The following is a 27,733-nucleotide window of genomic DNA, read 5'->3' on the forward strand; positions in this document are numbered from 1 at the left end:
TAATACATGAAAAATAGGACAAGAGATGCACATCATCATAAGACAAAACAATGTATGGACATAATCAGTCTTATTTATCTGATTTACAATAAATGTCATATATGCCATTTTGGTGGCTTGAAGAGCCATGAGTGCATACACAATGTTTCAGTGAGTTTCAAAACCTCAGCCTCTCACAGAGACATTAGATGGAATGTATTCAATTTTAATAATGGATTCTAGTGAAGTGTGTGTGGTAATCCTGTATAATCACAGCAATTTTGTGAGTAGGTACTGAATTTTTTTTTTAGCTTTTGACCTGTTTCTGCAGCTATGATAAGTAAATACTGTGGATTAACAATGTTTGTGTGACTACCAACCCACATCTAAGACCTCATATGAGTTTGTCCATGAGAGTGTGTGCAAGTGTCATACATACACACCTGTGCAATAAACTGGATGATCTTGACAAAAATATTAAGCGGCATGTCTCTGGGTACAACGCTACGACTCCCTTTAGGGAACAGGGTGGAGGTGATGGACGTCAGACGACTAGCGGAAGAAGGAGGGACAAGAGAGAGAAGACACAGGCAGAGGGGGAGGAGAAAGTGTTAACTAGTTTGTTCGTGGTTATTATAACTAGGTATCAAAATCGGGTTAACAATGGTATATTGAAGCTAAAAAGTTCACAAGTTTAGCATGAAACTCTATGTAGACGTTACCTCTGTGTTCCAGTGTTGCTCTCGCACTTTATTCGGATCATGTAGACCCACAGCAGGCGGTAGAGTGATTCCAGAGCCACACGGGCCATCTTGGGGTCTTTATTCTGCGTTCATAGCATGCAGACAAACATGAATTGTCTCTCATCTGATACTCTGATACAGTATTTCACATACCTGCATGTAACAAAAATGTTTTCAGGGTTTCCTCTCAGCCCCTCTGTCAGCATTTACAGTGTTTAGGGGTGCAAGGGATCACAGCTTGCGGTTTAGATCATATCACAGTTTTGACTCATAGATTGGAAAAAAAAAAAAAAAGTCAGGGATAAATTAATTTAAAAATAAGATTAGAGACTTTAGCTCTGATGTAGCCGCCTCTCTGACATGCGTGTCGCACCGCGGGGGGGTGGGCGGGTGGGTCCACTGGGTCCAGATCAGCTACGTTCCATTACACCACTACCAGTGTGATCGTGAATTAAACTTGAACTGAAGTCTTTACGAGCCCCCATCAATCACTATGTTCTGCAGTGTTTCCCTCGAGGCGATACATACTGTTGGTTGATTTGGAAGTGGAAGAGATTCGGTAGGGCTGGTGCAGAAGTTTGTTGTGTGAAGTTCAGTGTTATGTGTATGTACTGTTGTCACTTTGTCAAAATCGTTCCCATGGGGCAGAAATTTATTGCACTGGCTGCATAATTTTTGTGTGCAAATATAACACTACACTACCCCCCAATGCTTTGGTAATGATTTGCATTTGCATGGTACAGAGAGAAAGGCTGACCTTGAGGTTTGAGAGGCAGTTGTTGAGGAAAATATGCCAGCGGCTGAGGAAGAACTGCTTCTGACTGACACACAGCAGGCAGGTCACCAGAGGATATAGGGCCTGGTGTGGAGAGGGAGGACAGATGGGAGACATTTGCATCAGGCACTTCAGACAACCAGTAGTAAAGGATCAATGTATGAATGTAAATATAAAGGATTCAGACTGTCATCCTCACCAGTTTTATACATTATTTGTGCAACTCATTACGTTCAAACTGATTTTAGATGTACAATCTTTTAATGAGTCAGTCAAAACAGGTCTGAGAATCATTATCTAAAATCTAATCTTCATTTAATAACAACAGGCAATTACACTTCTTCAGATTAAGCTTTATATTTTTTCACAATCATGTGACACTTGTTTGAGGCCTCATAAATCCCTCATTAACCTTTTTTTTCGGCCATCTATGTTGTCCTCTCTGGAATGAAGTCAATTTAATAAAACGCCTATTTCTCTGTGCTTTGTCTTGCCAGTGAGTTTCATGAAAACAACAATGGAGTTTGACGTTTGGTCCATTTACGGACTTGGAATTCTCCATTTCATAACAAAATTATAACAACAAGTTGATTAATACCATAACAAGTTTATAGAAGAGACCAATACATGAGCATTTTCAACATAAAATTCAAATACTTGGGTGCCTATTCTGTTCAGTTATCCGGAAAAGGCATGTCAGTCTGCATACAGATCATTCTTAAACATGAATACCTTGCTAATGACTGGTGTGAGTCCAGGTCCACCCTTGACATGAAAGGTTATGGGAATGCTAGGTTTGAGAAGTTTACCTGTCGATCCTTATCAAAGAGGGTATTTGTTATGTGTCCATCTCCCATTTCAGTGTCTCTTACTCAGAATGTAAAAGAATAACAATTACGGAAAAAAACACATTACTGTCATTCCTATCATGTCTGTCCATTCTGCTCTGACAAGACGGGTTATTGTTTGCTTGTGTGCATGCCTGTGCACTGTTCCGTTTGGAAAAAGTGAAAATACATACAGTGTGTGTGCAGAAGAGCGTGTCAAGTCTTGAATGTGTGAGCTGCTTGGAGTATTTGGAGAATCTATTGAAGGAAGCATGCCTGGGAACTGCATGTCCGCAGTCCTGCGGACACGACTCTCTGTGACAGCACGAGGAACCCGTGCACATGTCACAAATAGCACATCAACAGCAAGCAGCAATAATGCAACACAGCAGCCAGACGTCATGTTTTGTTGGCCAATTTGTTTATGAATTGGATTTGTTCATGGCTGTGGAATGCACCTCAAAGGCGGGGCAACTTTAAGCATAAGCAAGCACTGCAGCATTCGATTACAAAAAAACAATTCTTCTCAAATAATTTCTGTCTAAAAACCTTGTTTTCTTCAACCTGTTTCCATTGTAAATCAACTTGTAAACAAATTTTATAGAAATGAACATCTGTATCTTGAGGAGATTAAGATGTAATTGGAGAAAAATTCATCATGACGGGAAAATAACTGAAACAAGTTGATTTTGTTGGAAGTTGGAAACAAGTAAAACAATTTAAACGTATAATTCTGCGTCACAGATTGTTGCCTGTTCTGTCATTTCCTGAAAATTCATGGTTAGTAAGTACCATACCAGTCCTGATAATTAAACAGAACTTTTACTGCCTGCTTGTTCATGTGAAGCCTCTATCTTAATAAGGGAGATGTACTGCATCTAATTTGCTGATTCCCCTGCCTGTTTCCCTGCTGTGGGCAAATATTGCCCATCTGGCGCTGCTTCAAAAACTAGCCTCCGTGCTGCACACTGCACTCCTGTCTCCTTCCCACGGAGAGATAAAAGCCCACATGTTGGAGAGTTACAGTAAGAGCTTTCACCAATTACTTTTAATGGACAAGGAATGAAGAGAGATAAGCAGCGATGAAACAGAGTATCGGGAGAAACCTACCAGAGAGTGTTTCTTCCGGGAGGACAGGTCCAGTGTGGTATCATACAAACTCTCAACGAAGTTCCGGAGACATGGCACGTTCACTTCATTTTTCACAGTCTGGAGGAGGACGAATAAAGCAGAAGTTACATCTGTACACGTTTACCTTCCATACCCCAATGTATTGTACTTTCCTTCATGCTATATATTCATGAGCTTAAGGATTATATTACTCTAAAGATATAAACGCTATATATTTAGACAAGCTGACTGAACAGCAGAAAGACAAGCAGACTTTTTAATTAAAAGACAAACAAAAAATCCACAAAAAACCCAAAAGTCTGTTGAGAAGAGAGATGAAACGGACTTACAGCAGCTACAGGTACAAGAATCTCCACAAAGAGTCCAGCTAATGAGTGTTTAATGTCTTTATCCTTCACTTCCAAGAAATACTGTGCACACTCCTACAGACATAAAGAGAGAGAAAGAGTCAGACACAGTAAGAGAAGAAATGTATGTACATGATAATTCTGTGAATACAAGGTCACCGGTTCAAATCCCAGTTTTTTTATGGGGGAAGGAAATGAGAAACATTCTCACTACCAAAGCATGTGAGCAGAGCGCGAGCGGAAGGATATTGGATGGAGCTTGAAGCGGATTATTTAAAACACTGGAGCGACGCCTTATCTCCCGCTCCATCCTGCTCCAGTTTTGTTCCAGTACTGCTCACATTATGAGTCTGAAGAGAATAAAAGCCTCTCTGACTATTGACGCTGCTGCAGCTGCTGCTGTGGTTTTACCAAGAACTCTTTGGTCATGTTGTTTGGCCATGTGAGCAGTTTTAAAGTGGGTTATGGGGTAATAATTTACTATTGTTCATACTATTGGCCATAATAACCTATGGTCTGACAGTTTTTATTATCTTAAAAAAGAAAGATCAACCGTAACTTTGGGTTGAATAGGGTTAAGCTAAAATTCAAATTCAAGGAAGCTTTTATCTTTTTTTGGAGCGAGCGGTGAGCAATTTGAGTGGAGCGTGGTGAAATCTGAATTGAGTGTGGAGCAATATTGAGTGGAGCGACTTTGAGCGAGAGAGCGGAGGGAACAAACAGCTTCATGAGTGGGGAGCGGAAATTCTCACTGCTCCACTGCGCTCACATGCTCTGCTCACCACTGCAATTACCATCAAAGGGCCAATAAACAAGGCACTTAACCCCTAATTACTTCGGAGGAACTTATAGGATAGCTTTATGATAGCACTAAACTTCTTCCAGACATGAATGTATACAGAGAAAAAGCACATCGCTTTGTGAAACTCCTAAACCAGAGCTCTTAATAATTTGTTGTCATGCAAATAACCGGTAAGTGATTTCATCTCAGTCTACCTGCATAAACTGGAAGGAGGCTTCAAAGTCTTCCACCGGGTACATTTTGATGCGGAAGAACTTGAGTCCCATGATGAGGCTGATGGTGGACTGGATGACATAGGGGCTCTGCTCCTTCTGTCTCAGCTCCTTCAGCTCAGAGATGAACTTCTTCCTCACTGCCGGGAACCTGCCGAGGAAACAGTGGCCAGATGTGAACAGTGGCTCTATTCTCTTGAGTTTTAGCAAATGTTTTCATATCCAGGTCTCAGCCAAGTGGTGGTATGGTTAGTGGGATTACTACCAGTGGTGTAGTGGTGCGTAGAGAAGTGGGCGTTCTCTTAATTTGTGGCCCAATGAATGCACCTAAGACTAACCTCAACCCTTACTGCACTGATGTAGCATTGCAAGGTTGTTAGTATTTCTCAAAGCAACTTCTGTTTGAGTACTTCACCTCATCTTTCCTATTAATTTCATTCACTAAATATTCCAATGCCCATATTTTGTTGTGTTTGTGCGAAGGCATGACCTGACCTTATAGTAGTAGTAGTATAGTAGTTATACGGAAACCCTGCTACACCACTGACTACTACAATATTGTCTCATATGTAGATAACTCTTTTCTTTTAACTCTTACTGCTCCATGCACCTGTTTCTTTTTGAATGTGCACATTAGTGTGTGCATGTGTGTGTTTGTGTATGTACCCACCATCCAGATAGATTATACTGACAGCGCTCTGCAGGCCTATATTTAGAATGGCATCTGGAGGGGTGACGTGGAGGGAACATGTACGTGTGTGTGTGCACTTGTTCATCTGTTTTGTTTTTTTGGGAGAGCTTCTGCATGCTTCACAGGGGTTGCCACAGCAGTTAAGTAAGTGGAACAGTCATTCTGTTTAGTGCTGAGTGTTTAAATAAGATGCACATAAACATCAAGCTGGAAAAGCATGCAAATAATGGCAAGAATAATGTTCCCAGACTGCTTAAGCCTGTGTGTGCTCAACCTTTTCATAGCATAGTGTGTAAATAATGTGCTACAAATAGTGTAAATAACACTGAAATAATGTTAAAAATCAAGTAAGAAGCATAATCAAGTGGAAAAACAATGGTCCACACATAAAACAGTGTGCATTTGCCAAACTAGACGTAGAAGTATTGATTTTGATCCATTATTAGATCGATGTTGTGGTGTGATGGCTCAGCTAGTGTGTTTGTATGTGTGTGTGTGTGTGTGTGTGTGTGTGTGTGACAGCAGTGACTGAGCTAATCCTGTGAACCCACACCTCCTCCATCACAGTAATAACCTCCTGGAAAATGGGAACAGCGCTCATCTCTCATCACACACATCATTAAACAGACGGAGGACCATCATCTGGAGTGTCATTATCCTCAGTTGCCACCACACACACACTCGTACAACATATTTACCAACACACACAACCATACTGCTAACACACATGGAATGGCGGGTATTTGTTTCTTTTCCCCATTTGTACTCCCGTCAGAGGGACAGTATTTTTAAGTGCTGTTTCTACTGAAATTGGGGTCAAGGGGAGGACAGGTAGTTACTGTAACCACACATTCAATTTTCCATCCTGACAAATCCGCCCAGAGCTACAACCTGACCTGGATTACAAACTCAATTTACATGAGTCACATGAAGAGTTTCATTTCAGACTGTGTAGATGAATAAGTAAATACTAAATACACAGAAATAAGGGCATTTTTAGCATTTGAATGCCTGTATGTTACTGTACTGTAACATAATGCAACAGCTTTCAGCTTACAAAGATTTTCACTTATATGGATAATGACAACAGACACAATCAACTCCCTGTCGACAGACAAACATTTAATGTGTATGCACACACAAACTGTATAAACATTCATTTGCACAACAGTACCTGGACTGAGCCACAACCCCCACTACTTCAGCATAGAGGTCAGCCACTATGTGCATGTTGCCTGTGTTGGGTCCCAGGTACCTAAGGAGAAAACACAAAAATGACTATTATCCATGTACAGTGCTGTTACATTTCTGAGTGTGTAGATGTGATGACTGCATTCATACCCTTCCTTGTATTTGAAGTGCTTGAAGGCCAGGTTTATAACTTCTTGGATGAGTCCATCCAAAAGAGGATGGAGGGGGATCTGGATTGAGAGAAAGTGAGAGAAAAATTCAATCTGGATACGAACATTTAATCAAAACAACATGTCCAGATAAAATGAGCTGTTTCTTCTTACTCTGTCGACAGTCTGGGGAGCTTGGTGTGCATTGTACTTTCTTGAATGCAAGACTAGTTCAATAATATGCAAATTGATCTTTGTTTTAATTTAGCAACAGTTTCACATGCAACGGGAGGGAAACAATGCACAACTGATGTCAAGTAAGTTGTTAATCAAAAAAGAGTGTGTTAAATATTCAAATTGAATATTGTGATTGTTTAAACCTTTTTACAGTATTATGCAGGCATTTGTATTAAAACAGTACTTTACCAATGTGTCTTTGTTTCTAGTGACTAAAACGCTATTTGAGGACTGACTTGTTTTTGTAAAGTTAAACCCACTCATGCTAATAGGTCTGAGGAGACAGTAGTTCAGAGTGATTGACTGCACTGTAAACTGAGACTCACCTGCTTCAAAACCTCTATAAGCACTAGAGAAAAGATGAAGTCTATTGCCAGATCTCTCCGCTCCAGTAAGTAGTCCTTCTGCTGCTCATCACTGACACACACAGACAGACAAACAGAAACATCATTTGTCACATTCACTGTAACAGTGTTGATCCTGTATGGGGGCCCGGGTGCACCTTCCTGTTCTAGCCTCTGTGTGCATGTGTCCTACGTGAGAATCTGCTTTAATTAAATTTCCGTTAATCAGTTCATTGTAGGCACCATCTGGCCTACTCCGCGTACTCAGTGTGCAGCTTGTTTGAGATTTGAAAACAAGCTTCTGCAAAGAGACAACTTCAGTGCAGTTTATTGAGTTCCACTGTTCGTGTGGCAGGTTTGTAGGGTTATATATAGTTACTCTGCTGTACAGTATTGCTTACTGTCATTGCTTTGAGGAGTATAACACCTGAATTAAAAAAAAAAACATTACAAATTAAATTACTGTTTTCCAGTTTCCAACACAGTGATTTTCAAGGCCCTCATTACATTACAGAGTAAAAGAGACATTTGTGTTTCAGTTTTGTGAAGAAACTTTATGAGCCGGGATGAATAACTACAATCTTTCATAGGAATATAGAGGAGAATTCCACTTGACATGTGCAGGTTTGTCATTCTTATGTTTTTCTGTATGTGAATGCATGTGTGCTGCTTGTGTCCTCTCACTTCTTGGACTTGGTGTTGGCCCTGGGCCGATATTCATGGGACTCGTCTTCTAGGCCGTTCTGCCTCTTGTACCAGTCAAATAGCGTCCTCAGGATAGACGGCAGGCAGTACTCTGCTAGAGAACTCATAGAGCTGATCAACTGAAGGTGAAGGTGAACAAGAGAGGGGAAAGAGTGAGAGGTTAATCCCAGTTCCACAATAAGACGATGCTATGGCTGGACTTGGATGATGCAGGAAAAAAGGGGCAGCAAATATTGCTGATGATGTGTCCATGTCAGGTTCACACACCTGGTCGAACTGTGGGTCCTCTCCTCTCTGCAGAGACTTGTTAAGTGGCTTCTCCTGTGAGATATAGGAAGAGACAGAAGGAAACACGTTCATGTGACAAGGGGGAAGAACAGGTAGGCTTTTTATTATGAAATCTAGAGACAGGAAAATCAAAGTTCAAATGCTTCAAAACTACTTTAATCAAAACTCAGACTGACCAAAGTATCACTGCGTTTCCACAATTTGTTTAAATTGCTACCAGACTCCACACTGTAAATACTGATGAACTTTCAGGCCATGTTGGTGTTATCAATAAAATGTGATAATCGGGTAAGTGCTTAAATAAAAAAAAACAAAAACAAAACGTCAAATGTCTGAAGCCCAGAACTGATTTCATTACATAGTATCAGACTATTGGAGAGCAAAATTATCCTCTGAACCCAGAGCAGCAGTTCCTAACACACTCTGTCAGTGAGAAAAAAAAGGTAATATGAGAGACTCAGTGTTAAGGCTACAGAATGTCACACATATTTGGTTACTTCTGCAGGCAAATATGTGACTGTAAGCTATCTACATGGCAAACCATTCATCTGAAAATATGTTTCATACACATGTCGGTAGGTCATATATCTTCCTTCCCTTATGGCTTAGGAAATTCTCCACAGGAAACTGCAATTTCTACTAACTATCTATTTCTAAGTTATTGTAACTGCAGCTATATGTAAAAAATAAAATGTGAAAAGGGTGGTATAATATACTGTAGCATTGGCCTTAGACAAATAACCAATGGCTGCAAAGATGTTACAGAGTGATGCAAACTTTTTCCTAATAGAAAAAGATTATGTACCTCATCTTTTTTAACAGTCACCATTTGGGTTTGCTAATATGTAAATATGGCTTTGAAATTTAGGACAGAAGAGTCTTTCAACGGTTTGCACTGTATGATCATAGAGAAAAAAGACCCTGATTGAAACACTGTAGAAACAGGTGGAGGTAGATACAGGATGATACATAGTGTGAATGTGTTAGATCTTTTCTAAATCAGGTTATATTACACTGTACATAAGCCAGAATACTGAAGACATAATACTTCATCACCTCCTCTGCACAAAAAAGATGAGTCAACATATACCGTCATAAAAAGCCACTCTGAATAACACAATCAGATAAAATGTTTTCCTAAATCATGCTGCGAACCGAGAAAGATCGGCTGAGAAATAGAGCAAGATGAGATTTTATCCATGCAAAGTCACTCACCAGGGGTTCGGCCATGATGATGCGAATCTTGCGCTCGGAGAGCAAGGTGAAGTTGGCAAACAAGCTCTTTAGGACGAACTCGCCCGGCTTACTCTCAGGGTCCACATTGACAGGCGCCATGACGACAGGACCCTTCCTCTCTCCCAAGGTTCCACTGACTGGCGGGAGGGGTGGCTTCAGTCCCACTGGAGAGGCTGGGGAGAGTTAGGACAGGTCAGTTAGTCTGAAGCAGGAGGTCTTCAAAGTCTGACACTGTAGACCCTCCCACTCAGATAAAATCAAGACTACTGTACCCCCTCAAGAGCTACTATATTTTTGTCACATATTTTGTAAATATTATTATTCTTTGACTTACTTCTATTTGGGGAATAATCATGCTTTAAATGTTGGAAGTACATTTCCTATAATTTGTGTTTTTGAGGATGTAAACACAAATTCAAAATATGTGCTTACATGTTGTCACCATTAAAGGTATGCTGAATTATCTCTTGGTAATGAACCCACGGACTTACAGACAAAGATCACTGGATTAGTTTGATACTGAAGAAGACTTAGAAACGATGAAGTTCTGGATTAATGAGGAGCATATTTTTTGTTTGATTTCTAAGAAGCAGATTTATGGATAATTATTCACAATGGACAAAAAATTAAAAGTGTGACTCACACTCAATTTAAAAATATGCTTATCATGTCTTTATGTTAAGATTTGAGTTATCTCTCAGAGAAGAAATACCATTTTTGACCCAAATTACGGCAGTCAGGTGCTGAAGGTTTTAAATTACCTTAATTGCCTCCATGATCTGTGTGTCACAGCCACTGCTGCAGCTCTAACTGCTGATGTGTTGGTAAGCAGCCAAATCAACCCTAACTACGGCTAACGATTCAGACAACCAGCATGCATTTGTCCCTTTTAACTCGCACAGTAGAGAGACAGCTTGTCTGAATACACCTCACCTCACACTGACAAACACAATTTGTCTATGTCAGAAAAACACCACAGAATTATTATTTCTGTAAAGCTAAAACTCCTCAGCGATGACTAATGTATATTGAGTGTATCCAAGTTAGACCGGGAACAATCTCCAGGCACACAGATGGACACGCACACACTTGCTGTGCGGCCCATGTTTTCATTTCTCCCTTCTGATTACATCATTAGGGAGACTGGGCACGTTAAATTCTTGCAGGACATTATGATAAACAGACTGAGAGAGAAAGATAGGGAGTGGGTGGAGTCTGGAAGGGATTTGAGTGAGCGACAGACAACAGACGGATAGACAGATATAAGGAGGGAGAGGACATTTCCTGTCATGCGATTCGAGGAATATTAACATGGCCTTAAAATAGAACAAACTCATCACTACGAAAGAGCTCATTTCCACTGCGTCAGTTACCGTGAACTATTAGATCTTAAGCAAGACTGTGTGGAAAACGTGCATGTTGCACTATGGACGACTGTTATTGACAGTGAACGAAAAAAAAACAACAACTTGATACAATCAACAATACTTGAACACACTAAGAGTATTAAACATGGAGCCAACAAAGGAGGCTTGTGTGACTGCAGCAAATTTGCAGGTTTGATTCTCTCAACATGCTGAGAAGAACAAGCTGCATAAAATGCTTTTTCCACAAGGTGAAACAATGGAATAATTCACCAAAGCGCTTCCCTGAAGCAGCTAGTGTGTGTATGAGTTAACAACTCTGTCAGTTCTAACTGACCTTTCATGACCATGTGACCTGACCTCACTGGAGAGGTGAGATGTAAATACTAATTCCCGGACTCGACAGGCCCCCAGGCCTCATGCAAACGTGCGCGCTTACGAACACACACCCCTGCACGCTTACCAAGGCCCTTGATGAAGCTGATGACACTAGCCCTGCTCCATTTAGTTGGCACTTCCATGGTGCAGACAGCCACACAGAGAGACAAGGATACAGTGGGTGGATGTGGGTAAAATGGGCAGAAACAGTGGGATGGAGGAGGTACTGGGAGAGGGTATGAAGCTGAGGAGGGGTAGCTGAGGAGTCTACAAGGTGCAAAATACAGCTTCCATGATTGACAAATAAAAGTAATTCCTTGCCAGAGATTAGCAGCACAGATTGTCCTCAATATCCAACTATTCCACCATGATGATAACTACAGACATCAAAGTAATGTCTGGCTCAAGCACGGGGCAGGTTTAACCAAAGCAAAAAGTGTGAAGCTCCATCCTTCAGAAAATGATGGGCAGGTAACGTAAAAAACGTGTGCATGAAGCGAGAAAGACAACTCTCATGACAGCTGTATCCCACATTCAATCCAAATGAATGAGCAAGATATGCTGTATCCACAGACCGGACGAGCCATAGCCAGGGCGAAACCGCCCGAGTGAGGACGACTTCACGCCTCAGAGCGGCGAGTGCTGCAATCAGAGAGGAAGAGATGGTGTCAAAGAGTCTTCTCAAAATAACAGAAGAGACGGCCGAGTGAACTCTACCAACAGGGATCGAGAGATATTCCACTGTGCTGCTCCAGCAGAGGCTTGAGTAGATCAGGCACTGCGCAGGGCCCCATGCTTGAGAGCTATATGAGCCTACAGACCAACTATCAGTTTCTACTTTAGCTTCTGCTCCACCTCCTGGGCTGCCACCACTTCTCTGCACGACAGCTCCTGTGACCTTCGAATCCTTGCATTGGAAAGTTGTATCGAAATAAAGTGCTTCTTTGTGAGTGGTTTTGTGGCTGTCCTTTAGTTGTCAGTAGCAGTTAAGTAAAGTCTGCTCCTTGTGGAGATCTGACCAGAAGAGTTGGGTTGGAATTTCAACACTGCCCCGAGAGAGAGGCGAGGGGAGGAGGGAGGCGCTATATATAGACCACTGGAGGTCACTCTCTTACATACCCACCACTCCCACTGACCCCTGCTCATACACAAGTGCACACATATGAAAACAGACACACTCTCGGAGACACAAACACACATACACATGTACACAATTTTTCCAGGACAGACACGAAAAATAAGGAAAACCAAGTAATGTGATTAAACTACAAATCAAATGGCACTGATTGAATTTAGGGAAGGTACACTCTAAACAGATAAGCTGTTAAAGCACCTCAGTGATTGAAATTTATGAGGTGTGTGTGTATGTGTGTGTGTGTGTGTGTGTGCCCCATGCATGTCGGGGGAGAAAAGAGATGAAAGTAGGAAGACGTCACGCTGTCCAATAGAGCTGTCGATATAGCGCCCCAGAGCACTTCGGAACTCGTGGAAATTTTCATGACTCAGCATTCTAAGAGGCGAATCAGCAGAAATCTGTTCTGTCTAGTCAATACAGGTCCACCTTGGTTTAGTCACATTTCATATCTGAAAAGGTTTCTTTAACATACTGTGTGAGCTCGACTGAGACAAAAAAAGAAAGAAAGAAAGAAAGAAAAAAGAAAGATGGAGGAATAAAATATGTTGAGGAAAACACTGAGATACTAAAGCAGAGTTAGACAGAGGAGGTGGAGAGGCCCTAGAGCTGCAACGATTAGTCGATTTACCATTTAATTAAATTAAATCAACATTGTTTATGATTGTTTTTTATATTTTTTTTAAAACAACGTCAAACATTCTCCAGCTTCTCAAATGTGAACATTTGATGCTTTTCTTGGCCATACATGATAAGAAACTAATATCTTTGGATTGTGGACTGTCAAGAAAGTTTAAGACAGTTTATTACTAAGGGAAATTCTTTTTCATGCCTGTCTGACAATTTGAAAATGATTCATCAAACGAAAAAAGATCTGCAGGACGAGCAGAGGGGCAACTTTACATCTAGATTCAGGTTTACCTTCATCCATCATCATCAAGCATACCGACGTGATGAATCATGACATACATTCTGTTGTGAGTGATAACACACACGTACGCGCCATGACACCCGACGAACGCAGCTACCAAACATACAGCTGTGATACAGAGGTTGAAATGAAAGCCAAGCTGTTAAATTGTGTTGGTAAGCACTGCAACAAGCTTTCTTGGGTGGTAAAAAGATAACTCAATGCGGGATGGTTTGTACATTTTGCTGGCAGTGTTTGAGTAAAACGGACTGCCATGAGTCACTTTTAAAAGCAGACAGCTACCACAAACACAGAGCAGCTGGCCTCGACAAGACCCAGCAGAACCAAACCTGTATGTTGTCAGAGGAGGCAGCTAGCAATCTCTCATTGCATATGATTAATGCATTCTGGCATTCTCATTGTTACTGATGGTTGCATTTTGACAAATTGACCCTTAGTCACTTAGTCATGAGAGCTTTTTGTGCAACAAAAATGGTAAAGTAAATCTGTGCACTTCAAACACAGATATATTCACATATGCAACTATGCTGTAACCATTCAGCCACCAAGGCACTCCAGGATTGTTTTTTTAACCATCAATACAATTAATAATGAAAACTAAAATCTGGAAAAAACAAACAAACGTGTGTGTGCTGCTATTGTATATTGTTGATACAGGCCGACAGGAAGGCAGGCATTGGAGTTAGGCTTGTTTCCACAAGTATAACTTAATGAGGTCAGCTATTTATCTTGTGATTTCACTCGATAAGTAACTTATGCTTGAAACACAAACCTAACTTGGACTTACCATGCCTGTTTCTTGGCATTCTAGCCTAATGACTACCATCATCATCATGACCTTGCAGCAGACAAACCTGCATGACTCAATTTGGTCTTATAGCTGAGGGAAACTGAAGCTTCAATGAGGAAACACATTCTTTTTTACTACATCACATCAAATGCTGAGGGGAAACCATCAACACATCCCCTACAATTCCTTTGTAACCCTTACACTGTCATAACCCCTGCTGACAGTAACCTTCAACACACACCTAATATATAAGCTCCACCTAGCTGCCCTGCTAACCACACACACACACCATCACATCTTCATGGTATCTAATGAAAAGGGATACACACAACACGAAGACCAGTTAGCAAGAGAGCATAGAGAGGCTTACATATAACGCTGAAATTAGTCCACACATACAGTACATGCATGCATGCACAAAATGACAGCTGATGTTCAGTCATTATATGATCATCACAGAGACGCAACAAGAGGAAAGTCCTCTATATCAACAAGAAAGACACTGATGTTGCAGTAAAGGTAAACTACAGGCTGTGTGGTTGTGACTATATTAGAGCTCTGCTTTATGCTTACTGTAATGTCTCAGATTCATGAGGCCGTTGCTGATAGTGGGGGAAGTACAGTATGTCCAGTCTGGGATGATGCTGCTGGGCATTCATCCCAGACTGTCACAGAGTGACATACAGTAGCTTTACCTTCAGTTTGGTAAACACTGACTCACTTACTGAGGAGTGGATTATGAGATTTGAATCTTTCGGACTGTAAACAGCACACAAAATAGGATTGACAGAATGGAAACGCGGTGGGCACAAACTCAATGACCAACTTCTTGTTTTGCTGAGTAATGTGCTGTATAATTCATATAGAAAACTGCTGAGGAGCCAGATTTACCCTCATCTAACCCCTGGAGCAGGTCCCCTCGTCTTCCATTATTCCATTACGTAACATTGCCAAATATTGACAGTGTGGATCATGCTGTGTACTGCCTGCTTTTCAGTCTCATCCACCCCTAACATACAGAGATAAACAAACAAAATGAGCGTAGTTCGTACACTGCAGGACCTACTGAGGACTCGGCAGTCAGACCGTATCACGCATTTGTTTGGCATACCAGCAACAACAACTGTGATGTATTAGCTGTACTCACTCCCTCCCAAGGACTTGAGCAGAGACTTGATGCTGATGTCAAAGAAGCCTGAATCCTGCTGGCTGGTCGCCATGGCTGCAGAGGCTATGTCGCCACGGTGACAGACAGCAGAGGGGGGACAGGATGGCAGGATGAGGCGTTGTGGCCAGAGCAAGTGAGAGAAAGAGGAGTGCGCGCAGAGAGAGAAAGACTGGGAGACAAGGAGCGAGGGATGCGGGTGGGCAGCCAGCGATGCGGATGTTGCGGCTGTCTGCTGCTGAGTGTGTGTGTGATTGTTTGTGTGTGCAAAAGAAAGTGTGTGTGTGTGTGTGCGTGTTAGATAGATAGAAAAAGAGAGCGGCACTCAGCCTTGCCTGCGCGCAGTGTTGCTATCTAGCTGGCTAACACCCCCATCCCCTCTCTGTTTTGCTCTCTCAGGACAGTGATACACAGATGTTGGTAGACGCAAGCAGCCAATCCTCTTAGAGCAAAGGCAGAGAGAGAGGGAGAGAGGGAGGGAGAGAGGGAGGGAGAGAAAAACATACAGTGTTGTCGATAGCACTGCACATGGGGGTCGCACAGACCGGAGGGAGGGGAGATGGGAAGGAGAAAAATACTGAGTGAGGGACAATAAGGAAATAGTGGAAGGAGGGCTAATTCAGATGAAAGAAACCAAAAGGGCAGCAATGTAACATTTCCTGATCATTGTTGGTTAGCTCTGTCTTGCAATAAGTGCTGAGTGAGCATGCCTCAAGCCTGCCTTGTCCAATGAGGGCGGAGAGATGCACTGAAAGGGAGTCGGCACCAAAGAATAGCCAGGAATAATAATTGAGAATGAAGTGTGTGTAGCCTGCATATGACTTTCAGTTGATCTTTGAGTGTTGCGTATGTAGTCGACACTATTGTCCCACAATGCATTGCACGATTTAAACTGAGGAGAAATGACTCAACATCATCCACAGTCTTTTTTTTTATCTGTGCTTTTTGTGTCCATAATCCATCCCTAGATACTATACAGTGCACAATAATAAGTGTTCAAATTTGGAGTGTGATGCATGCGATACAGTCAAGAGCGTAACTGCCACTGGAGGGGAGACTTTTTAAAATCCTGTTGTTCTCTCCTGTTGTGGACGCCCAAACACACCTGAAATTTTTGACCAAATGGACTGTAGGCATAGAGAGCACACTGACTGAGCATGTATCAGATACTAAAATGAGGGTTTGTTATCCTGTGTATGCTTCTTTTTCATCTCCTTGATTTTTATGGCTGTTGAGTGTGGATCGGGAACAATAGGGATGGGAGACTATAACATTTTATGCCAGATGGTGAAAAAAAACACTCACGGTAAATTGACAAGCACACATTCACAGCTGTCCGCTGTCAGCTCAGTCACTCAAGCTGCTAAAATGCTCATCTGAGTTGCTCTCAGTTATTACCGTGCACTCACAGCAGTTAAACTTTAGAAACAGTAGTGAGTGATTGGCAGGTTCATTTCGCTTGGATTTTGCCTCTCAGGCAACATACAAGCTGCCCTGCCTTCTTGATGAAGACTGTCAAGGATGTATGCAGTTTGTGAGGAAGACCTGCAGACACAGCTCAGGACTAATATAAAGTTCCACATCTTCTTTGCATTTTTCAGTCAAAAATAAGTTACATGTTTTCATTTACAGATAATGCACCTAAAAAGACACAAGAACGGATCATCAGTCGAAGACAGACAACACAGCAATAATGTGTGACAGCGCACCTTGTTCAGTCCCAAAATTTTTCAACCTGTAGTTAAATTCCTGGGGTAGTCCACTGGTTTATCTGCAACCACTGTGTGTGAGTATCTGTAGGATGTTCATCCAGGTATATCTGAACAATTCACTGAGCAAAAGTCTAAAAACCCACGACAGATAGCATTTTACATGACCCAATCCGCTGGGCTTTTGTGTTAGACAGAGAAGTTCTAACACAAAACATTCAGTATCTGAGAGAGGATCAAAGACTGTTTGATACGTTGCCAAGGTAAGTCTAACTCAGACATTCAAAGGACACTTTGGAGACACAAGATACCAAACTGGAGGTACTCATACACAATGAACAACTGTGAGAAATGTTCTCTGATGGAAACTAAAAGCTTCCACCTGCCTGTTACCTATCTGCTACATTTTAAGTTCGTGTTGGTGGTCTTGGACAGGGTTTGGGAGGATGAATCAGGACTAAATGACCTTAACATCACATTACAAACATGAGTTTTTAAGGCACTGCGCTTTCTGACGCTCACTTGACAGAAAAGATGGACTTACTGCTGTTTGGTCTTCACAAATCAAGTATATACTACAGACAGACTATGGATTTCCATGTAACAGTACAGCGACATTTCTGAAAAAATCAGCTAACGATATAGAAATTTTTCAAAACATGGACACATAAAAAAAGAACATCTCTTCGATTTGTTTTTCTGTTAACAATTGTGACATGTGGTGAGCGGGACATTTTACAGTTAAAAAATCTACTCTTCAGTGGTCTCAGGTAGACAAAATTCTGCAATGGTCACACTGTTTATAAGTCACCTTAAACCTAGTTTGGCATTTAAGTTACGTAATTTCTTGTTACATATCGACCACTGATACCAATAAACTGTATCTGCAATAAGCTAATATCAGTCCATATATTGGGAAGGACAACTTGCTGTTCTAGCTCTAAGTAGTTCATTTGTTTTACAACAACAGATGAGATAGAGGATGACGAAATGTCAGGTGATGAAGTGGCAAGTGGTGCTGTACAGGTAATTAACTTGTCTGTTTGAGTAGCAGTAATTCTATATAACGTTAACAATTTTAGAAATGCACGCAGAAAAAGAAACTGTGCCTTTAAATGAGCCGCCATTCCTTCCGTAAGGTTGTAATGTCACAATGATACAGTCACCGCCATCAGCCATGACCCCAGCACAGTCGTGGTTGCTAAAACACCTGCAGATTTGATGTGGAAACATGGTGGGCGGTGCCTGCCCGAGCCTGTAGAGCAGACCAATCAGAGTGGGCCCTTTGGGAGGGGGGCATTAAAGAGACAGGCACTAAAACTCAATGGACAGTTTTTGGAGCATATGGAAAAATACCATGTTTTTTAAGCATTAAAGCATCTAATACTGTTGAGTAGACACGCAAAATGAAAGTATGAACCTGGGCATAATACGGGACCTGTAATGCTGACAAGTGCCAAATGAATTTTAGTGAATTACAGTGAGCGCATTTCTTTGTATCTTCCAAGCAGGTCATCTCTGTGGCTTAAGAAATCAAACTGAAGCAAAACAGCTGCTGAGGCACTACCATTAGCTTATCCTAGGTTGAGAGATTTTAGTGAGTTAATAAAAAAATTACTGGGCTGGCTTCATGAATCTTGCCAAACATTTTCACCAGTTTACCTCTCTAACTGTTTTTTGTTACTTCCCTCCTTGAGTAACTATAAAGTCCAGCACCAACATTTACTGGCACTTTGCTTGCGGTGGTCATTAACCTTCCACCCTACTGCTGTGGTTAAATTTTTGAGAGATCATTAAGAACTTAAACCGTCACATATTCTATTGGCTGTCCTCACAATTGTCTGTCTAAGCAGGAAGGTATGATGACCATCATGGCGATGATGCCATGGTTGGGTGCGTGAGAGTGGAAGTACAAGTGGATAATTAGGGTCATCATGTAATTCCCTGGATGAACTGCGGAAGTGCCACAGGACATGTGAACAGGCGAGCGAGGGAGAACAGAGGCAGGGGAAGAGAAAATATGAAGAGGAGGAGTAGAAGGTGCATAAGGTACAAAATCACGCAAAGCTGCAGCTCACAGGAGAGCTACCGAGCACAGGATGGCCTGGTTCACATTAACAGACAATTACAGTCGAATCTCAAAGGAGGAGAAATATAGCAGAGAACCACTGCAGGCCTATTCCTGTCTGCAACTTCTGCTTACTCCATTACAGTCCAGGGCCAAAAAGTATCAGCAAATAACAATCTCTGCCTTTGTGTTAATCTGCTTGACAGTCACAGAAAAGTGAACCGAATATGACTTGCATGATGTTCTCCTTCAACTGTACAAACATCCCACCTAAGTTTTCTGTGTATAACCTCCACTTGCAGGTGCAACAAGATCCTGAACTCAAGGTTCTTGTGAAATAATATTTAACCAAATTCTGATCTTCGTTATCTCAACCCCACTGCGATCTCATCTCTGTGTCAGTCATTCTTTTACTCGAGGGCAATGCTGAGGATTATTTTTTGTTGACCCCATTTCTGACATGTCCCCTCAGGTTATAAAGTCAGCTGTGCTGGAGTGCCCTGGTAGCTTACCTGGTAGAGCTCATATCATGCATCAAGCCTGGGTCTCTCGCGCAGCAGCCTGGGTTCCAGCCCGAGGCCCCTTGCTGCATGTCATCCCCTCTCCCTCTATCCCCTGCCTTTCCTGTCACTCTGTCTAGCTGTCACTATCACAAATAAAGCACAAATGCCGAAATCGATTTCGTTGTTATCTATGGGCAAACTAAACATGACAGATGAGGTTTTTGTGGAAGGGGGAAGGCTGCGGGCAATGCAGAGTAATGCATTTCTTGAAATAGAAATTTCCAAATTAAGATGCCGTTTGTCTCTTTGGCAAATTATCTTCAACTTCTCTAAATGTAAATGAGATGTTCTCTCTATGAAGAGGGAACAGCTGTTCGGCTGGACGGAGAAATGTGCAGGCTTTTGTCTGAGTGCAGCTCATGTCCAAGATATGCAAATCCATCCAAATTCATAACCAGCAATGAGAATAGGGATATATTTGACACAGAGACACACATTTATTTAGCTCACAAATGAAAATCATGTACATATACACACACACACACACACACACCCATGTGGAGCTCCTAGGATTCCTCACATTCTGAGCAGGGGCCTGGGCATGCCAGCTGTTGGAATGAGACTCCTTCACACACACACACACACACACACACACACACACACACACACGAACACACACACACACACACACACACACACACAGGGCAAGGAATCATATCTGGCCACTCTGGATATGGACTAAATACCGACTGTTATTAGATGGCTAATTAGTTGAAGGGATGTCCCCATCAACTGTTACTCTAATATTGTAATACTGAGTCCAATCCAGTATTAATATTTAACTTAATGTAACCAACACATTGAAATAACTGACGTAGCCTTCTAAATTTGGCCCACCTCATTTTTCATGTGCTACTTGATCGAAATACTGAAGGTTTTGATTCAAACTTCAAAGATTATATATACATGACATGGTGTAATTAGTTGGAGAGGAGACTTATCACTCTTTTGGAACAACAAGAACACTCTAGTAGCCTCTTGCCTCTTGAAAAATCCTTGGCTGAGTACAGACATCGGTGTGCAGACAGCATGCAAACAAGACAACAGCAAAGTTGTATTTTGGTCTGACATCAAGTTACTCATAACATTAATTAGCGACAGCTGATAGGACCTGCCACTGTGATGCTGACACACTGGAAAGGCTGGAACTAGGGAATGTTTGGTATTTTTGCTTAAACATTACTTCAACAAACAATTATGAAAATAGTTGCCAATTACATTCCCTAATTCCACTAACTGATGACTTAAGTTATTGTTTCGGCTCTAGATCACACTGACTCGACCACATGAATCACATCTGGCAAACAAGGGAACACATGTGGCACTATCTATCTTTCTCATATCTTCATCTGACACGTGGTTGTGGGTGTTAACTAGTCCATCATAACACAGCAGACGAGCATACTGCAGAGGGACTGTTTGAGGTTCACGGTTCACACAGTGGTGTCTCCTTGACACAGCTGGGTTGATCAAATAGATTGTTCTTGTGAAGAATGTGTGTGTGTGTCAGTAGATTTCATGCCAGGCATACCTGTCTCCCCAACATCAAAACCTCAGTCATGCACATTATCACAGGATAAATGTCCTATAATATTCAAATGCGGGGCATTTCTTGTGCCGACGGTTTGGAACATCATGATCTGCGTGCTCATTTACGGAGAGGTCACTGCTTTCCTGAAAGACATGTTTGTGCAGGTGGTACTTGGTTACACGGGCACTACCTCACTCCAGATTTCCCCTTTCACAGTACGCCCACTTTTCTCTCGTCTTTTGAAGTGCAGCCAAATCCCACTGAAAAATGTATAGTCAGATACAAAATGACTGCCAAAACCTTTCTGCTCTACTTGCCCTAATATGCTGTTATCCTGAAATTCAATTCCCCTGACTTTCTCTGACACATCTACTACTCCTTCCATACTATTATGTGTGCAATGTTGGTGACCTAGGAAGGAAGAAAAGGTCATAAATGTAAGAAAATGTAATAGCATCAGCTGAGCTAATAAATGTGAACATGTACTCAAAGTGTAAGGCCTCCTTCTGATTTTGACCTGGCTTTCCAGGGATAGAGAGAAACACTGCATCTGCTTGTCCAGTAGACAAGGACAGAGGGCAAGAGTAGACAAGGACAGAGGGCAAGTTGCACAGATAAACAGATCATTCCGCAACTAAAAGGTTACAAGTTCAGGCACAGATAGGCCATAAATCAAGTGTGTATCAAAGTGTGTCATGAGTGTGTTAAGTTTGGGAGCTTAAGTAGGAGATGAAATACAAATGTAATACTGTCTTAAAATACTTTAAAACACCAGCCTGCTCATGTCATTTAATGGTAGCTGCTAAGTTTATTCATGGCTGACACTTCTGCTGTTGTGCCTGGTAAAATGTTGCACACTACATACATAAGGTATTTTAATGCAAAATAAGTTATATCACCACTGAAATAAACCACATGCCCAGTTACACTTGGTGTTTTTCCAGAGTTGGAAGTGTTTGGACATGAAATCCCCAGAAGTTAAGGTAAACTGAGAAAGGGTGAGTGGTCTGGGGAAAAAAAGAAAATACTGTGAGGCCAGAACCACACAGGCATGTCTTTTTCCCTATTCTTTAGAATAAGGATTAGTAGAGTAAATTTTCTCAAAACACAGAAGGGATCCCTTTACACAGGGTCAACAAAAACCACAACAAAGACACTTGTCAAGTCGAGTCCTCAAGTCACAGCAAAGAAGAGCCTTGTACGGCATACATGGAGAGACAGAGGGGGTCTGAACAGGCAGTAAGAGATCTAAAACTTTCTCAAATCCCAGGTTAGATTAAAAAACAAAACAAAAGAAACAAGGCCACATTCCAGTTCGGGGGTTGAAGATCATTACTCCCGCTGGATGTTCAACCAGCCTTTCTGCCATTTCCAGCATGAGAAAACCCTCAGGCCATGACAAATTAGCATTTACATTCAAACAAACTCTAGCCTCATTCAAATAAAACCAAAATGTTGCATGTCACCGTCTCCTAGCGTAATCTCTCTCTTACTGTTTACTCTTGTTGCGTTCACTCTGATATGGCCTTTTAAAAACACAAAGATCCCAAGCTTGTCTGCGCCTACCTCCGATGATCCTTGTCCTCTTCCTGGACCGAGACTGGATCTTTGCAAACCTCCCGGTGAAGTCACTGGGGTCAAACATGTCCAAAGACAGAGAGGCAATACGCTCCAGAACTATCCCATCCTGGCCTTGGCTCTGGCTCTCTGGATCCTGGTCCTGACCTTGGCTCAGAGTGTGGCCATTGCAGTGGGCTGAAGCGCCACTTTCAGCCCCAAGGCTGGTAGTGCTTCTGACATCTTCTTGCGACATGTCTCCACTATCAACCCGCTCCTGGTTGTCAAAACCTGGCCCTCCTCAGAGCTAGCAAGGAGTCACTACATGATGCTTCGACAGTAGACTCAGCAGGAAAAAAAATACCGGCAAAAAAAAAAGACTTGTTCCAGAAAAGTAACAGTTTGAAAATAAGAAAATATTTAAACAGACTGTTTGGGCAGTTCAAAAATCCCTGTTTTCATTTTCTTCATCTCCTTTTTGCCGTTTTGGTATCCAGTTTGTTCTCACAAGGGTTTCTTCTCTTTATGTCGAGTTCATTCAATCCTGAGACAGTGAGCTCATTGCTTTGTTGTTACAGATACACAGCTTTCCTGAGAGTTCAGGTTCTCCCCTTGAGAGTCCTTTTCTCTTGCTTTGGATTACAAAAAAAAAAACCTCTCTCCGTGTCTTCTTTTGTTTGAGAGGAAATCTTATTTTCTGTAAATAATCTCCCTGTGCCCTGTTTGTGCTCTCACCTGTTCTTTGTTTCTTTCTCTGCCTGTCTTTAAGTCTCTGAGGCACAGCTCTGTTTCTCAGCTCTCAGGTGGTGAGCAAGGGAGGGATCCAATTCCAAGAGCGCAGCTTGATTGGGTGGTTTGGGAAGTTTGGGTGGTTCTCTTATCCCCTCTCCCTCTCACCGTCTTCTTTTTCTCTCTCTATCGTTTTTTTCCAACTGCCCCCTCCCGTCACGAGGGACTGTTTGGCAATAAGGAAAATTATTTCTTTCTTGCGTCCTCTCTCACACACCTGTTTCCTTCTTCTTGTTTCATCCTTTCCGTCTCTACAGTAGTAAAGCACAACAGAACGGCATGCAGCTGCTTGATTCAGCCAACACATGGCATGTGGGTGTGAGTAAGAGTTCGAGTCCCTGTACTCACTGGTTGAGGCTGTTTAGCCAGTTACAGTAACCTCGATGTGTTAATGGTGTAGGATTACTGAGGGTAGACACACCCCTTTACCGAAGGGGGGAAAGACGGCAAACACAAACAGGAAGAATCCTGAGCAGGAACAGACACAAAGTGTTTTTGTGAAAGTCTGCAGTTTGTATTGACTTGCGGATGTATTTTGGAGTCAAGCAGTTTGAAATCTGCCCCCACAGCTAGACACATACACAATTCAATACTCCTCTGAATAAAGAGCTGCTTTAAAAAGTGACAGTGACAATGCATGTACAATGTCATGATGTAAAGACCTAGGGAAAGGTCATTGAGCTGAACTGATATCTGATATTGACTCAAATAGCTGGATCGTGTATCATGACATGAGACAGTCTTCGGATATTATTTTAATAAATAACAATTCAGTACATTTATATCTTTTTTTTTCTTTTTCTTTTTTTTTTTACAAAGTTAGGAAAAGTCAAGCCTGATTTTGCTTACATATGATACCAGTCTCTTCCACAAAGTGAGGCATACAGCTTATTATTTAAACTATGGTATCACACGCAGTACCGGACGATACCCAAAGCCCAGGTATTGGTATCAGAACTGAAAAAGTCATAGCTTTCCTTGATGGCAAAAACCTCCTATGGCCAATCCTGAAAAGGGAAGGAATTAATCTAGGTCTCAAAACCCAAAACCTCCCCGCGACTTATCTACAAAAAAAATCTTACAGGAAGTACAGTGGACTGTTTTGGTCTGGCCCTAATTACATGTGGTCCTGTAATGCTGCCAAATCACTCTCAGTGCTGAAACAAGACATGTGCCCACTCCCTCAGCACTTTAAAAACAATCCTCCTGAACAAAAAACAGCTAAACACAAAGAAGCCCTTTTACACGCCAGACAGACACTGAAGCATTATATACTTCGTTTGTATATTTTAGATATTCTTTATCCCTAACTCTGTTTTCTCAAATACACTTAAGTTAATCCTGTATTTTACTCTCTCCTTCTCAGTAGGTGTAAGTATGTCTCATGAGACACCTACCCTGAGGCGACTTCCTGCTGTTTATGCCACTATTGTCATGACAGCTCCATTGAGCGCCTCACCCGAGAGCTCGTGTGTGTAGGGCTGACAACAACAAGACTTTCATATCCTCTTTTAAAAGGCCACCACACAAGTTCAAGTAAATATAACAAATAACATGACGCTGTGCATTCTCTGTGATCTGTTATTGTCAAAGTGGTCGTCAGGGTTTACGTTATGTGTACAACACATGTCTACAGCACCGAAAAATGCACAATATCTGACCAGGCTTAAAATCTTTATATGTATTCTTCTTAAAACGAGTTAAAAAAAATCTGACATGAGGATGAGATAGTCTCTCTTTCTTCCAGTGCAGTTTCACTGACTTAAAAGGATAATAATAAATAAGAAATATTCCTTTACATGAGGAACTGATGCACAGGAAACAAAATTAAAAAATAGATATTTTTCTCACTTCTTTACAGAAACTATTTAAAGTCAGATGTTTAAATTGTTATTTTTAATAGCTCCCCACAGTTTCTTTAAATATGCTTCTCCATCAACCATCTGTCAAGGAAACAGTTAAGGGTGGCAAACAAGCGCAGGGAGGCACGGTGCCAAAGTCAGTTAGAGAGGCGTGCCGTCCCCTAGGGGAGTACAACAGCCAAGTATTAAGACAGACTCACTCACACTTATACGCACATGAACGTACACACACACAGGAACACACAGACAAACAGGAGATTGTTTTTGTCCTTTCATTAACTGACAACTCGGGCTAACCAATCAAAGAAAACAAACAAATTCACCAATCATCTTCAGGAATGTGTTGACAAGGAAAAAGTAGTGTGGTGGGGTGGTGATGGTGGGTGGGACACGAGGTAGAGACAATAAGACAATACATAAATCTATTCGACCACTATGTTTTTCTTTAATCATACTGTCTACTCTCAATCTCGTGTGTATGTTAATCTACAACATGCTGATGGAAAACATTACATTTGAGATACGGCTCTGGCTGCACAGTGGTTGATGGATGATAATGGACTCCACTGGGGCTCTGTGACAAGCTACTCAGGTTTGTCGCACTCTTGTTTGCATGACCTGATTAGTCAGTTGTGTTTAAACTCAGTAGGTCAAATGCATTCAGTCTCGCTCTTCATACGCCCATGATAATCCCATCTATTCTTCCTTTTGCACTTTTTTAACTCTGTAATGTCAATTAGTCTATTGATTGTTTTTACATGGGTTCAAAGGCGTATGAGTAGACAGTTGATAACACTGATGTGAGATACAGTAGGTGCATTGCTGACAAGACAGTACAGGAAGCCTAATAAATCCATTTTATTACTCGAATACACAAAAAAATCCCTGCAGGTCAATTCTCATGCCTCGTACATCAGTGATTATCATAATTATTCCTTTTTTATCATCTTAACCGATTTTATTCTGGGGTTGGTAAGCAGATGTTGCACATAAATCTGCCTGAATATGAACTATGAGCTAACCATCGCCTTCCACCCGTTGCACAGACATGCTTTGGTTGACTGGGACAACCAAACACACCCAAACAGACATACACACACCAACCACAGGGTCATGGCCTGGTTTTAGCCTGAAAAGCTGGGTAAACAGCCAGTCCGTCTTAATAACTATAATTTCCCGCCATCTCAGCACCCCTTCACTCTTTCTTTGTCGATCCGATTTTATTCATTCTTTGTCCAAACCCCAACTTTTCTATCATGTCTAAGACATACTGGTGCCAACCATTTGCACATACGGTCTGAAATATAAACTATTTCCTCTCCCACACAGAAATGGCCGAGGTCAAAAGGAAGCCGCAAGGAATGTGCCATGATCGCCATTTATTATTATCACTAACAATCTCCTTTCCTTCTTTAGTTCCTCGTCTGAACCTTTCTACTTCATCACCCACTGACTTCATCAAATGAGTTGTTATCTTGCATTATATTGCGAAAGACCTGGAAATAAATTTAGCAGTTACCATGTTTTAAATCTGGGTGGAGCTACCTGATGGTTTACATTTGGTTCAAGAATTGCGCCTTTAGGCATACTACACAGGATACTATCAGCAGATGTCACACACCTTTTTCAGGTATGTGTCTTGTTCTTTTATCTTCATTCAAAACTGACTCGAAAGCAACCTCACCCCACAAACCACTTCTACGATCCTTCCACTTATTTACGTAAATCGCGCCCTCTGAGATGTCTCCTACAACAGAAAACCTTTTATTTCTTCTGTCACTCAAATATGTTGTCATGTTAACAGTTGCCCAGATTGGCCCACATGCCGCTCAGCAACCCGGTCTAACAGGAGAACTGAGGACATAAACAAATTTACTCTTGGCTTATGCACATCAGCAAGACTCCAGTTCAGGGGTTCACTGGGATGAAGGGTAAAATGAATGATAGGAGTGCCTCACCACATCTCTTTGTAATAAACAATGCAGCTTTGCATCACAAGCCTGAGATTTATTCAGAGTATGATATGATCAAGTACATATTTTCAGTACTTGTCAACACCAGCAGCAATAAAAATATGAAAACTATATTTAGTGGGACATTTTGGTGGCTTTGTTGATTAAAGCACGTACCCACTAACCACAGACTGTGGAAGCAGAGGGGCTGGGGGGGCTGCGGAATGGATTTTTATGAATAAAAGCCTGAATCGTATCTGCATTTATTCTCAAATCTTGTACTTC

General features: G+C 41.6%; 1 protein-coding gene across 7 annotated transcripts in view; it reads right to left on the reverse strand.

The window, feature by feature from the left end:
* The window catches only part of fryb (furry homolog b (Drosophila)), a 51,678-nt gene extending 28,220 nt beyond the window's left edge, over positions 1 to 23,458 (reverse strand). For all 7 annotated transcript variants that reach the window (XR_006007362.1, XM_041951559.1, XM_041951562.1 and 4 more), the window contains exons 1-13: positions 22,855 to 23,458; positions 9,637 to 9,830; positions 8,401 to 8,454; positions 8,113 to 8,252; positions 7,411 to 7,501; positions 6,849 to 6,928; positions 6,682 to 6,762; positions 4,799 to 4,967; positions 3,785 to 3,877; positions 3,435 to 3,533; positions 1,480 to 1,581; positions 702 to 805; positions 423 to 531 (exon numbers count right to left, since the gene is read on the reverse strand). Coding sequence is in view for 6 of the 7 variants with exons in the window: in XM_041951559.1 (XP_041807493.1) it covers positions 423 to 531; positions 702 to 805; positions 1,480 to 1,581; positions 3,435 to 3,533; positions 3,785 to 3,877; positions 4,799 to 4,967; positions 6,682 to 6,762; positions 6,849 to 6,928; positions 7,411 to 7,501; positions 8,113 to 8,252; positions 8,401 to 8,454; positions 9,637 to 9,830; positions 22,855 to 23,101 (1,563 nt within the window). In the remaining variant the exon portion in view is untranslated. The remainder of the gene's footprint in view (positions 1 to 422; positions 532 to 701; positions 806 to 1,479; positions 1,582 to 3,434; positions 3,534 to 3,784; positions 3,878 to 4,798; positions 4,968 to 6,681; positions 6,763 to 6,848; positions 6,929 to 7,410; positions 7,502 to 8,112; positions 8,253 to 8,400; positions 8,455 to 9,636; positions 9,831 to 22,854) is intronic.
* Between the last annotated feature and the right edge of the window lie 4,275 nt (positions 23,459 to 27,733).

The sequence above is a fragment of the Chelmon rostratus genome, chromosome 14 (assembly GCF_017976325.1).
Source record: "Chelmon rostratus isolate fCheRos1 chromosome 14, fCheRos1.pri, whole genome shotgun sequence".
Classification (NCBI taxonomy): domain Eukaryota; kingdom Metazoa; phylum Chordata; class Actinopteri; order Chaetodontiformes; family Chaetodontidae; genus Chelmon; species Chelmon rostratus.